At 31.6% G+C, this 15,618-nt stretch overlaps 1 protein-coding gene and 1 long non-coding RNA gene across 2 annotated transcripts in view; one reads left to right on the forward strand and one right to left on the reverse strand.

Moving 5' to 3' along the window:
• Positions 1–15,618, forward strand: part of LOC123699485 (neurexin-1) — a 94,796-nt gene that overhangs the window by 38,920 nt on the left and 40,258 nt on the right. Inside the window, exon 5 of the mRNA XM_045646432.1 lies at positions 8,109–8,250. Coding sequence (XP_045502388.1) covers positions 8,109–8,250 — 142 coding nt within the window. The remainder of the gene's footprint in view (positions 1–8,108; positions 8,251–15,618) is intronic.
• On the reverse strand, positions 14,360–15,190 carry LOC123699486. Its single transcript, XR_006752524.1, has 2 exons — positions 15,132–15,190; positions 14,360–14,604 (listed from the first exon to the last, which is right to left on the reverse strand). It is a non-coding gene; the product is annotated as an uncharacterized LOC123699486 (long non-coding RNA).

Consider the following 15,618-nt stretch of genomic DNA (forward strand, 5'->3'; position numbering starts at 1 on the left):
AGGATTCGAACTCGGTCAAGAGGAAAGTGATCTGTATGTACCCTTTGTGATGAAATAACAGGTCATTTTGAAACATTTTACTTTTATAAATATATTGTATTAACTTTGAATTTGTTTCTCAAACCACAATCCTTTACACATTATTTTATGTATTTTATCTATTGTAATAGGGACTTAAAGTTCTTACAAGAAATAAATAAGTCCTATTGTCCTTTTACTTAAAAAAATAATTCATAGTATTAGGTATTATAACACACATATACTCAAACTCAAACTCAAATAACATAACATTACTAATGCAATTAAGGATAGAAGTAAGTATTCAGAGTCAGAAGAAAAATACGAATAGCGATTTAGTATGGTATCTAGTGTAAAGCAAAAGATATCACATTCCACAAAATATAACATAATTTTTCTTCTCTTTCGCAAATTCAAAATAGATATATCGATAAAATATGAATTAAAGAGATAAATTGTTTCCACTCCGAAACTATTTCACAGATGAAGACATGAAGATAGGTTTGTTTACCGACCCTTAAAAACTTGTTCGTCCACGTAATAGCATTTTAATGGGCCTTTTACCTTCGCCCTTATAGAAACGATGTGAGTAATTGACGGAACTGTCATATTTTATCCAATATTCACGTTATAACTACGTAGTTATTTCTATTGGTGAAGTAACAACTGTTTATCAAATGTTTGGTACATCGTTAGTTAAAACAACATTTAATTTGTTCACATGAAATAAACTATTATTAGATATTACTATAATAATATATTGGTTACAGGCTTACTAAAATCTTCCTCTTTAATCACTCTATTTAAAAACGCATCCAAATAAGTTGCGTAGTTTTAAAGGTCTAAGCAAACATAGAGACAGACAGCGAGAAGTGACTTTGTTTTATGCTATGTAGTGATGATGATAATCAGTCAAAAGTAAGAACGTGACCGTCTCATTATTGTTTTATGGCAATAGCCGTAATAATTATAGTGGGTATCATACATATTGATATCATATGTATAATAATCTTATATACGGATAAGTTAACACAAATAAAGCGACTTTGTATCACATAAATGAGAAATGTTGTTTTTAAAAAGTATTTAAAACGAACATCGAAACTCTCGGGTTAATCCCCCAACAAAGGTTCACCTTGCCGAGATTGAAATTGATCGGAGTTGCTTAATTAAGGAAAAATTGCTGTTTTAAGTATGTACTTTTAATTAATCACGTTTTTTATGTTTATTATAATACTAACAGTGGGCGTCCGTTTTCGTTCTCTAGAAATTGTTTATAGATACTAAAAAGTCAGCTCAAAGTAGAAATAAAGAAATCTTTCTCAATTGTTTTAAATACTAAGAAGATATTTGGTTATAAGATAACGAAGTTTCTTATTTATTGGCTGAGTAGATCCGATAGAAAATAAAACTTATATTTTATCGTTCGTAATAATATCAAAAAGTTTGAATGAGAAAGCTATTTCAAATGAATTCAAACTAAGATAATCTCTTATGTCGAAAAGAAATTGATAACAATTGTTCGTTCACAGACAAGCAGCGAACAACATCGATTTATAATGACTTAAATAATGAGAATACATATTATGTGTATGTAGGATTTTTGTAGTAAATATATTTCGTAAGTATTAAGTATAGTATTATACAACATGCGCAGAATGTGAAATGCTTGATACGATTTAACACAAAAACTCAATCGACTTTAAAATTTATTTTACCATCATCATACGCGTTTTTTTTAATATCAGGGATCATGGTTAATGCAATCATTATATGAATTTGCCAGTCAGTTCAATTCACGACGTAAACTGTCTGGAAATAAGAGGTATATACGGCCCCTGGTAAACCTGGCCGTAACCGGTGACATTCACTAGAAATTTAGTTTCTAAATGTACTTATATAATTATAATACTCTTTTCCTCATAATATTAAAGAGTTCAGTAGTTCTAAATTTAAAACTTATATAAAAAATTTACTAATTCAGAGAGCCTATTACAGTATTAAGGAATATATGGATTATGGACGATAAAAATCCATGGAGGGTTGTCACGTAAAAACCACAGGACAGTTCTTTGGCATATTATGATTATAATATACATAATATAATGTATTTTGTAAAATTAAATTGTAAAACTGACATGATTAAAAAGAGCAACTATGGAGTTTCTTGCCGATTCTTCTCCGTAGATACTGCTTTCCGAATCGGTGGTAAATGTTAAAATATGAAATGACGTTTCAAAAGTGCTTCTAAAAGAAGTCTAATTGAATAAATAAATGTTTGAGTTTGAGTTTGAGTTTTAGAAATAGTCTCTTATTTTTTATCTTATTTGCCTTGTTCAAGAAATTAATTATAATATTATGATAATTTAGACGATAAATAAACGAAACAAGATTCGAAATTAAGAAAATTGTTCGAAGGAAAAAGACAATTAGGTGATATTAAATTACATAGAAAATGTTTATAATAAAATATTCTCAATACATTAAAAGACAAGTATAACTATAAGGACCAGTTTCGAATTTGCTAATGAAGTCACAGATAGGATATTTCATACTTTTTGATATGAATTTTCACACATTTTAATAGTATTTTGTCTTTCTTTTGTTTCAAATTGTATTGTTTTGGTGACGTTTTCCATCTAATTGGTTTTTACGAATGTTTTCATTTGTTTGTTGTTTGAGGAACATTAAAACAAAAATTTACTGTGAGTTGGGAGCTTATTTCTCAACTTTTGGAACAAAAGTTAAAGCTTAAGCGCAAACACGTGAGATGACACGTGTAATATATGTATTTATTTATTTGATCAGTAAATTAGTGACGAATATTTCCTAGAACTCGTGAATGTGTTAAAACATATAAAAGTATGTTTGATGTTTATTGATAAACTAATTGAAAGAAAATCTTCAAAGTTTGAAAAAAGAACTATATTTATTCGTATAGTTAAATCGTTGAAAAAATATTCATTACTTTTTATTTCGGGGTAGTTCGTCTGAATATACCTATGTATAGACAACTTTTTTTTTTTACAAAATCACCCCTACAAAAATATCACAGATATCGTTCGTACAAGTATCGTACAAAGTAGTTTCGTTTCGTAGTTTCGAAAAAAATAAAACGCGAATTGCTAGTGAGCAAAGCGCGGAAAGCCAGCTATTTAAATAAACAAGAAAATTATTGCTTGAAATAAATTTTCATAAACTGTAGACATGTTTAACATCTCTTTGCTATAAGGCAATAAAGGCTCGATGGAACCTCATTGAAAATTCAATATCGTCGGCGGATAGAATAAACAGTTATGGGAAAATAAACCTTGTCCGCGAAATTAGATTTTAACAAACGATGTTAAATATTATATCGTCCAAACATTTGATAATTAAAATTATATATGTGTATATTAAATTTGAGATATAATGTTTGTGTATTTTGGAGTGTTTAATACTATTTATCTTATATTTAATATCTTGTACGAAGTTTAATATCATCTGAAGAGTAATATGTGGCTTTATAACCAGACTAGTGGTCCGCCCCGGCTTCGCCCGTGGTACCTACATGTTTAAACTATCCTATCTCTCAAGTTGGATCGAACTGCACATGGTGTGCGAATTTTATTATAATCTGTTTAGTGGTTTAGGAGTCAATTGAGGACAAACATTGTGACACGAGATTTATATATATTAAGAATAAAATATTTATATAATGTCTTCTTATTTATTTTTTATTATTCTTGAATAGTTCGTATCTTAGCTTTTAAAAATATACTTACGCAATAGTAACGAGTACTTCGTTACTATTGCGTAAGTATATTTCTAAAAAAAAACAGCATATTTTTAGTTTTGTTTATAATTAATTTTTGGTATTTATGAATTTTAGTGGTTATAAATTTTCCCTCGTTTTCAAAAAACAACCCGCATAATTCCTCTTCCTATAGTTACAAAGAGTTTATAAATTCAACTAGACTGCTATAAAATATCACGCCAAACTTATCAAGCAGAATCGCAAAGTATTTTGTTCAATTTCACCGTGAAGTCGCAAGGCAGTTAAGAGCGTCATAACGTTCATGTCACAGACAACGGCAGTGCCTTCGTATAAAGTTGAACATCTGACGTTCCGCGGCGCTAATGGCTGGGAGACATGTACATACTGTAACATGACTTGTCACTCATACGGTACTTTTTTACAACTTTTTTAAGAAAAATTGTTTGAAAAGTTGACTTAAATATTTAAAGGATTACAATTTTCGAGTCACGTGTCCTGTATTTTTAAATGATTGAAGCTTAACAAATTATATTAAACTAAAATGCACTTTAACTGTAACTACATTTGCTGCCTGAAATAAATGAATAAATAAAAATCTTCCTCTTGAATCACTCTATCTTTTAAAAACACCATATATAAATCCGTTGTGTAGTTTCAAAAAAAAAATTATGTATTAAGTAGGGACAGATAGACGGAGAGCGGGAAGCGACTTTTATGTGATGATTCATAATTATAATTTACCGTTAAATGTACAACAAAATTACATTTTTCATAACATTACAGTCAACATTAATGCTTATCGCATACGGGCTTTATCGTGCAAGTTTATTATCCCATTTCAGAGATTATCATACAGCCTCCTACAAACTGTTCCGGGTCTAACACATGGGAGGAGCTATTGAAAATTTTACCTCCATACCGAATACTCTATTGACAGACGGTCGGGCGCTACGCCAATAATGAAAGTTGAAATATAGGGCACAACGTTCTGTTTACCAACGTACGGTTTAACTTCAATATTGAAGATTCAGATGCGGGTAATTGTTTTAATTTGTATGTCTTCAATTCGTACATAATATACTTGATGGTATGTAATTGGTGATATACTATTTTAATTATTATGTTCTTCTCTAGCTCTTTATTTCCAATATCGAATGTAATAATTTTTGTAATTGAATCTTTTATAAATGGGGCTAATCTAAAGCTTACGATAGTGAATGTATTCTCGTAAGAAATATATTATGTTCGCAATAGGAATGAATGTTCTATTGTAATGTTTATGAATATGCTTTGTTGTGTGTTATGTTATATCCAAATTAACAAGCTAGTCCACACAATATAATATTTTGTAGTAAGAATAATGTAGTAGCAATATGAAAACAATTTGGTAATCTCGATGTACGTATTGGCTGACAGAGTCACAAACTTGCCAAATAGGTCAAAAGAATTCTTCAAATAAAACTATTTTAGGACGCGTACCATTTTATAAATGTGTTACTGAAACATGTCATGCTATTGAGGCTTTTACTATTTGTTTGGTCTATTTCGGCTTAGATACAAATGTTTTCTTAAGCCTAACTTTTCATCACGCTATATAATATCTATTTACGTATTATGTAAAATACAAAAAAGTAATGCGTGTAAAGCAACTACAAAATAAGGTATAGGAACCGCAAATGTAGTGGAATTATTGTTGAATTTACAAATTTGAGTAGTAATTGTTTAAAAGCTTTTGTTGGAATAAGCGAGCCATTTAATTTTCAATGAAACTCTGTATGTTTCCACGACCTACGCAACGCCTACGTACTCTACGTAGCTGTTATATCGTCGTAGCCCCCGTAGCAGTGCTACGCGGAATTTTTAAGCGTGGGAGGATAGGTGAAATACAATTTCGTTGTTAAAATGTAATTGGAATTTTTGTTTGGACGATTTTGAACTTCAATATAATATCGTGTACAGTTTGAAATTTTAAATGTAATATTATTGTCTAACGAATATTTTCTTGTGAATACATTGATATTGTTTCGTCTTTTATAAATTCTTTTTTAGTAGCGTAGCTCTATGTCATGATGTTTATTTTTTGGGTAGTATGAAGGCACATGAGGTGATGGATCAGTCTACAGGTTACAACTTTTTTCCATCAGATGGGAGCAGGATTTACCTTGAGTTGTTAAATTTGTATAAGAGGCCTTTTTAAATAGAGAATAACTTGACGCATGGGTCTCAGTCGCAGGTTTACTTACGGCTATTGTATAGAATTGAATCGCGATTATGAAAGACTCCCATCTACCATTCTATTACTGATATCACTTTCTTCTTAGTCATGTGTGTGTGTGTGTGTGTGTGTGTGTACAAGTGAGTATATACAATATGTATGTGTGTGTAAGTATATAAAGGGAAAGGGATACGAGCGTGACCCAATTCGGGACAGAGCATGCTTTTGTACACTTTCACTGCGGAAGATTGTCGCATGGTGTGGGCGTCAAATAATGATTCGTGCTTGCAATGATATTCGTGACCTAACATTATTAACTTAGCGACGTGCTATTTGGACCTTGTGAAAGGATTTTGATAAAATGCTGAATAAAAAGCCATTATTTATAGAGTAGTTAATGGAGCCTAAGTGTTTCGTCTTTGAACGTATTTCGCAACAATTCATGGAAATGGCTTAGAATAATGTGAGCGACCTAATTTGTATATATGGCTAAGTGAGAAATAAAAGCTTTACTTTATTATAATAATGGAAATTGGCTCCTTTAAAAAAGGTAATAAACGAACGAATAAATTAGCTTATCTTTATTTATTGATCAATAAATTCGACATTTTACTTGTTTCGGGTTGTAAACTTTATTAATAAAGGTACTTACACGACTATACCAAGTTTTTTTAGTTACAATATTGTAAAATGTTTCGTTTAAATTTGATAAACAATAACAATTAAATTGTCATCATTTGGTAATTTTACTAACATACTGAGTTTAAAATTAAACTATTACTACTTTTTACCGATTACTCCTTCGATCAATTGTTAGTATTATAACAACGTAGGAAGCATCTAAATTGAGATATCCTGAATTTGATTGGGGACAAAAACACATATAACCTTGAACACCCTACAACCCACACGATCGGGACTTTCCTTGAAATACAATAACCATATTTAGTAACAGTATGTTAGCCTGTTTTTGTTAACATCATAACATAACATAGACTCGTATAATAATCCTTAGGTTATGGCCCATATAACGATCCTTCACTGCGTCGTTAGGATGTTCATAAATAAATTTATAACGCAGAATAAAGACAGTTAAAGTTCGCTAATAATGTACAATGTAATTATTAATAACTAGCGGTCCGCCCCGGCTTCGCCCGTGGTACATATTTCGCAATAAAAGGTAGCCTATGTTCTTTCTCAGGGTCTAAAGATTGTCTGTGCCAAATTTCATCAAAATCGGTCCAGGAGTTTATGCGTGAAACCCATACATACATTCATACATAATTACAAACCTCTCTTTATAATATAAGTATAGATGAACTCAGAAATTATTTTGAAAGATATCTTGACTTCTCTTATATTGACAAAGCTTTGGTAACCATTTTTGATAGTTTTGTTGTTACCTTAGTGAATTGGGAATTACGTAAAGAACTCTTGGATAATTTTCCTCCGGTAGTGCTGTATTTGTTTAGTCTCACTACACTGTGAGATACTTCCCTTGACCCTTGTGGATCAATCTTGATCACAATTGATCTGACTTCGGAGTAGAGTGGTGACTTCAGTTAAAATGTAGAGGCTCTTATGAATATTTCCCGTCTATATACAATTTTTGTTATAGAGTCCATTTGAGAATGAATGCATGACTAATTACATTAATATCCAAATTCCAATTGATAACTATCTTTTACACATTGCACCATTACGTGCTCGTAAATACGCTATTAAACTCAAACGCGAAACAACATAAAAACAGCTTGATTTGTTTCTATACATATATTTTTCATTATTTCTGATACGTTCAACTATAATGGGCTTCAATGAGTCATGAAAATCTATTTTTAAATAAATTATTTAATCGGAAATCGGACTACAATGATCTGATCCAAATTTTAAACATGAGGTTTGGTTGAAAGTGTCACAAACCATCCATACTTTCGCATTTAAAGTTAACAACAACGAGAATTAAACACACCAGTAAAATCTTACAGCTCTATTTCTAATAATATAAGGACTTATCAATTTGTTGATCATAATAACGCATTGTTCCAATCGTCAACAACCAACGCAAGCCTTACTTATCAGTTATCAACGAGTAGTAACTATAATGCTTTGTTCCAGTCGTCCCGCATAACCAACGCGAGCGGGGACGCGTGCGAGCGGCGCGATCCGTGCCAGCATGGAGGTGTGTGTATTAGCACGGACGACGGGCCCATCTGCGAGTGTCGAGATGGAGATTATGAAGGCGCTTTTTGTGAACGAGGTATGTAGTTGGTTATGGTCTCTGATGGGATGTGATTATTTGTTAACAATACAGAAATACGATCACAACGAATTTTCTTTTTAAAACTACATTTAATTAAAAATTACCGGAATTCTATTCTAACATCGGTTTTATATATTTTTTGTTTTATATATTTCTGTCTATGTCTCTGTATGTTATCCAAAATAAAATAACAATTTAATGTAATTGTAAAGTTCTTAAATGCGTTGTATTGTTATAATAGGATGAATTTTCTCATTTTTAGAAAATAATGTGTGAGTTTTGTTATATCAAGTTGTATTTGTTATTGATAAAAAAACAGCAGTTAAGAAAATAAGTATTTGCAATATAGTGAATGTGCGTGTGAGCGTATATGAGTTTTTTAAAATTAATTTTATCTAATTGAGAGTGGGATACTGAAAATAACATTATTGATATATGTTAATATGCTCATTTATTATGCAAGTTTTCAAGGTAACATTAACATTTTTGTAACAATTTATACAAAGGTGAGGTACTTTTAGTTTTTCATACATTAAGATAGGGCGTCGCGAACTTTTCTTTTGCGCAACATAAAAAGTTTTCCTTTTATCCTAACTTCTTGGATCTGTTACTTTTGCTCGGGATTTACATTTCTTTTTAGTTATTTGAAGCTGTGCTTTATGAAGGTGACAAAGACTACCATAGAAATTAGTTTATTTTAATTGCCTACTTAAAAATATTGATATTTTCATAGAAACTCTACTGTAATAATGAATCTTATTCAAGAAATTTTTATATTATTTCTTTAGATAGGTAGGTGACTTTCTTAAAAACAGAAAACCTCTACGAAGCATAAAGTACGTTAGTTTTAAATGAGATACTAAGGTATCTATGATTTCAGACGAGTGTCTCTTGATTCCCTATGAATCTATAAACTTATTGATGAAACTATGCTTTACAATTAAACTATTTAGCATTTTGACAACAATTTATTTATCTATGGCGTGCTATTAAACCAAAGTGCTTTTCTGAATGCACGTGCAATATAACTCAAGGCTTAGCTAAATAGTTACCGTGTGTACATTCTCTAGTGGAGATGCAATTCGATCTATGTCTTGAGGAGATTAGAGCTTAAATTACACTGTAATTGCTTTTGGAAGATTTGAAATATCTATGTGGATTTTGTATTCTTGGTCTTTCAGGATGTTAGTATAGAACTAGACCACTTACAATTATGCTGAGATGTTTGTTACAATTACAATAGACAATATACATTATATTAGAGGTATATAAGTACATTTATCTATACTTTAACATTATAAAGCTGAAGAGTCTGTTTGTTTGAACGCGCTAATCTCAGAAAATACTGGTCCGATTTGGAAAATTCTTCCGGTGTTAGATAACCCATTTATCGAGGAAGGCTATAGGCTATATATCATCGTGCTAAGACCAACAGGAGCGGCGCAATGCGGGTGAAACCGCGGAGCACAGCTAGTATTATATAAGTACATTTATTACACATAAAATACAAATTACTTGAAAACCACGATGTTTATCAAACGGTTCTAGTTATAACAGGCGGCATTTAGATTTTAGGCTGTAATAGTTTGCGAATGTGGCAATAAAATTCTATACTTTCATGCTACGAAACTATTAAACAGTAACAATCGAATAAAAATCGTAAATCGATTCAATTACATTTTGCGTTCATTATTAAAATAAAGTTTTATAATTTGAAATTACTTACCTAGGTACATTATTCAATCGATAATTTGACAAGGAATATTTTACACATTTCCATTTGGATTTTACAGCTCATTTTCGCTAACTCCTAGTTAAGTGCTCTAAGATCTGAGCTTGAGTGTGGCGTGATGTCGGACTATTACATTCACGGTTTTAGTGCGAAATGCACTGCTGACTCTAGTTAAATTGCTGAACATTTGCTATTCTATTTATGCATGTAAATACTCTTTTATTTTGTGGATAGAGTGCTTTATGTTCTGATTGTCGTTTTGCAATTAATAGCTTGTTATTATGTAGTGAATAAGGTTTTTTCCTATTTCTTAATTCTTTAACACAAGCAGTCCCGTTATTAAAGTACCGCAGTGGCGTATACGTATTGGAAATACAATTTTCTGATTGCCAGAGAAGTTGTAATCTGTAATTGTAACCATAATAATTGTTGATTCATTTTAATATCTTTAACTATTGATACCTAGGTTTCTTAAATACGGTACTAAAATATTTGAATGTTTCCAGTGTATAAACATACATACACACAAAATACAGAAAAGGAGTGTCGGTGTTTTTAGGTACGGAAAGATTATCTATGAAGAAAAGTTGTCTGTTTTAAAATTTCATACCTACAAAGCAAATGTATTAGTGCAACACATGTGAAGTGCTTCTAGGGAAATGATCTTTAAATCTTTTAAATAAACCGTAGCCACAAGAAATGAAGTGAAGTTTCGTAATAAGAGTTGCAATGTTGTTCCCATAGCTGTACGGCTCCTTCATAAGTTTAAGCGTGTTTCATTAAAGTTAATAGTAAGTTTGAGTTATATGCCTGAGTATGGCCTGTGTGCCTGCAGGTGCAACTAATGTGCACGGAACATTACCTGCACTGTCGGGATTAATCTTGCGAGATTTCAGCATTATGTGGGAAGTTTAATTATTCTATACCGTCAGATTTAATAATAGTAATTTGATAAAACTATCTCAAATAAGCCTCTCTAATGTAAGTCTTGTTTAATTGGGACAGTGGACACATGTTTTGGACGTTGGCTATCATGTGTAGCATCCACAGGACTATATCGGTAGCATTTTGACAGGATGAAGGAGGATTATAAAGGCAGGAATTTAGAAGTGCAATAGACTAAAAAGAAGATAGAGACATCAGATACAATGTGACATTCACAAATTTAAAGTTACGGTACGATTTTGACTAGGATAGCCAAGATGAGTTTCATGCTAACTGGAGTTTACAGAAAACGTGAACATCATATTCGAATTCGTTACGAATGTTTTCATTTATATACTTCATACTTTATATAGTTACATCTTTGGAACTGCATCATAATAACTTTAATTAAAGACACACTTCAGTATTTGAACTTCATTTTATATCTAATAATATTTTACAAAATTTTCTGCGACCTGACAGAGACAAAATTACATTGTTATTCAAAATAATTAATGAATGAATACGTGAAAGCAATTTCAGGTTCAGTTAAAAATTAAACCCACGTATTTTCTTTTCAAGCTGTTTGTGTAGGTTTTTTCATTCACAGTTCAATGGTACAGATGATCAAGTGTGCTGTGTAGTATTGCCTACAATAATTTTTATTAAGAGGTCGTTAAATGGCATGACCGGTAAATGTCAAGGTTGAAGGTTAGGGGTGAATGCTTCTAGCCACAGAGAAGTAATGGCTTACATTAGGAAATATGGCATATAACCCTATTGAATTGGTTTAAGTTTAGAGGTAAGGAGAGGTGATTTAACAATGTGTTTGGACGTTTTCTACTCGATTACTATGGAGTTTCTTGCCGGTTCTTCTCCATAGATACTGCTTTCCGAATCGGTGGTAAATTTAAAGAATGTAATGACGATTCAAAAGTGCTTCTGGAAGAAGTCTAATTGAATAAATAAATGTTTGAGTTTGAGTTTGATTCGGTTATATTATAGGTGATAATGTAAATATGTATTACGTAGGTATAGGTTAGTAAAGTATTATTGTGTTGTCGAATTTCCATCGAAATAGACGCTTAGATACTAGTAAAAACTATTTTTATGAAGAAACGCCTATATGCTATATTTATACTCTTCGTTTGCCATTGATTGAAAGGAATTTTAATTGCCGCAAGGCCGATTGTAATTAAAAAAGTATTTATTGATGTTTACATATTTCCCAGTATTTAAATGACCTTCGCATTTGCAATCGTTCTGCGAACTGGCTTCGATTCTTGGAATTTTATGTTATTTACTGGAATTAACCTGAATTCTTTATTTGCGCAAAAGTTCTTCGTATTTTGTACGCTCCATGAAATGTCAATGTCAATGTCAAATTGGTGTTATTTGAATTAAAAAAACAATAGTACGTTTTTTGAGAATCATAGGCATATAAACAACTCATTACTACAGCTGTAGATTGTGAAGAAATTGGGCTAATGAAACGTCATCAAATAAAATAAAGTAATAAACATACCTATTACTTTAATGAAGCAGTAAAGTTGAAGTTAGTTTAAGGTCCAATATTTTCGGTGAAAAACAAACTAGGAGAACATGAAAATTAAACAAATGTAAATTGATGTTTTAAGTTAGCATAGTAAAAATACTTCTCCAATAACATTCAAACTACGACCTATAAAAGCTATCTAAAATCTAAAAAGTCCGCAAAATCCAGGTTTTTACCGCAGCTCAATAAACGGTATTTCAACTAAATTTAACTGTAGAAAAGGTTAGAATGTTAAGTTCGCCACCGTTCCATGAATTTCGATTCGTTTCCATTCAGGAGGCAATCTGGGAGGCTCTAGTTTGCGTACACGGCAGGATTATCGGCTTTTTCCGAAAGCTGAAGGAATTCACTGCAGTGACGGTTCGGTTACGTGTGCCGTGAGCGATGCAATCGTTTTGATGGTTGGCTTTTTATTATACGTTTTAGCCATGGTTTTAGTAATGTTGATAGTTTATGCGTTTGGAGGTATATTTTACCATATAATGATAAAGGAGGAATGCTGAAAATATATAATTTTGATGGGACTAAAACTTAAACTGGGACTCTTTCGGTTACATTAAACACAATAAGCTATTGTTAGTTATTTATAACATTCAATCCGATAAAATGTCATCCAAATCATCATCATTGAATTGAAATTATTTGTTCTATTTGGAGTTTATCAAACTATATCTCAGAACTTTACAATGAAATTTGTTAAGTAAATTTGATTACAATGTTTTTGTTGATAATGTTTGACGTGCCACATGAATTTTTCATTCCATTCCATTGTATAACAAGTTAAGTGCCAGTCAGAAAACGTTATGATAGGAACTTATTAGGCGACAAATTTAAAAAGTTTTTTCGTTAAAGAATAACGAAGTAATTTGGAGAGTTACAACATTTGCATTGTTATTCTTGTTATAATTATAATATAATTAGTGATATTTTACAAAAAAGTATCTATCTATCTATAGAAAGTTTTATTGGCAAGATAAATACTTTTATGTAACGACAAAAATTGTATTATATTATTCACTCAAAAAAATTAGTTTATAGAATATACATAGATATTAGGTACCCCCAAGGTACCCCTAACACATGGTCTAACCATTTGCAAGTTCATCAACAGCTAATTATATCCCCCCCGCCTAAAAGCAATAACGTTTGCGCCAGGTCACACTCGAAATTCGTATTTCCGCCATTGAGATAATATGAATATGGAGCAGACACCACGAACAAAATCTGTGCGCCAAGCGCGGCGGCGCGGGGCGCGCGAATGGCGGCTAGACAGTCATAGATTATGCGATGTCACTGACTCACCGCTATAGAGGCGACACTTTGTTTCATTCTGTCTATTTTATTGGGTGCCACTCATTACATGCATGTTGACTTGAAATTTTCTTTGTACTTACTTAATATTTATTTTAGGTATAAACTGACTTTACTTAATTTTAATTGTTATTTTTTATATTTAATTTTTCTGTGATTTTATGTATGTTTCTTTGATTATTATTATTTGTGATATGTCAATTTTATATTTTATGATTGTGATTTATATTTCATATTATGTGTATTAGTGATTTTTGTGGGTCTTTATTACTCTTAAATAAAGAATTTATTATATTATTATTATTTACTACGCGGGGCTAACAATATCTGGCATATAATATAGGATGATGTAAATAGTGACGTCATATGGTATAATTTAATTTTTTTCGCGTTTTAGGTTCAGTCAGGGCTATGGGAAGTTTCATTCCTTACAAAGTGAGCCTTTTTTAGAAAAAAATAAAATAAAAGCCGTTTATTTTTTTTTCCTCAGAACATGTTCCCGGCTCAGAAATTGCTTGTATTGCCAATACTATTGTAGCACACCTTCGGCTAAAATAAATAAAATAATAATAATGTTAGTGATGGCTAAAATAATATTTTATTTGTTATACAAATCCGTAAAATTTTATTATTATTACTAACATCAATACAAGGAACAGCAGACTTCTTTAGAAAACGCCTTCCCGCTTTTGTGGTATATTTATCCTCATCGCGAAAATGCAATGAACAGACGCAAGTTCTATCGGATGGTAACCAGGTTTCTTCACTGCGGTTGTTTTGGACAAATTTTACCCATTTTTCCCTTTCTTCACGGCCCAGACATGGAAACCTTGAATAGAAAAAATATTAAATTTTACTTATCTCTGAACTAGAGGTCGGCCCCGGCTTCGCCCCATATTTCGCAATAAAAAGTAGCCTATGTTCTTTCTCAGGGTCTAAAGATTGTCTGTGCCAAATTTCATCAAAATCGGTCCAGTAGTTTATGAGCCTATTCATTACAATCAAACAAACAAAGTTTTCCTCTTTAAAATATTAGTGCAGATAAATAAATAATAATTCAATTATACCTACGCTCCAGTCAGTAGCTTATACAATATCAATTTAAAACTTGATTAAAATCAATTAACAAAAAAAAATTGGTGATTAAGTAATTGATTTTCATATATCATGATTTTATGCTTTTCTAAATATGTAAAATTATTATTTTATACTATAAAAATATACGCCAGCAAATATTACTAACAACACTTATTTCATGCCCAATGTCATATCTTAAATTTTTAATCTATGACAAAATGTCGCCCGCCAAAAATTTTGCTCTAACTAAGTTTTAAAAATTATTATCTAGTTACTTACTGATGAAAAGTTATTCCTTTGCACTTTTCCGTATTATTTGTATTATTTGTGCAATATCGTAACACACACGTAGGCATATTTGATGCGTTTCACTTTAAAACAAATAAAAAATGAGCGTGACGTTCGCGCCAATGAGCGGAGCAAGCGACTGAGTGCAGTTACGCCAGATGACGTATGTTGAGCGGAACATATGTGATGTAGGCGGTATCGTCTCCATATTCATAATATTATCTCAATGATTTCCGCACGCCGTCAGCCGCTCGGCCGTTTCCGTGAGGTCGCGTAATGGCGGCGCAGGAAATGGCGCGAACATGACGCCCGGATACTCGTCCGAAATTCGCTTCGATTTTCAGTTTGGAAGTTATTATTAGCTAATGTTTGATGATGCTCGGTTTGGTGGTGCGACAAATTATGGGTTATGAATGTTGTTTTCTTTTTAAACTAGCAAAAATCAATGATAAAGTAGGTATCAAAACCTCATCCTCTT

This window comes from Colias croceus, chromosome 18 (genome assembly GCF_905220415.1).
Source record: "Colias croceus chromosome 18, ilColCroc2.1".
NCBI lineage: Eukaryota > Metazoa > Arthropoda > Insecta > Lepidoptera > Pieridae > Colias > Colias croceus.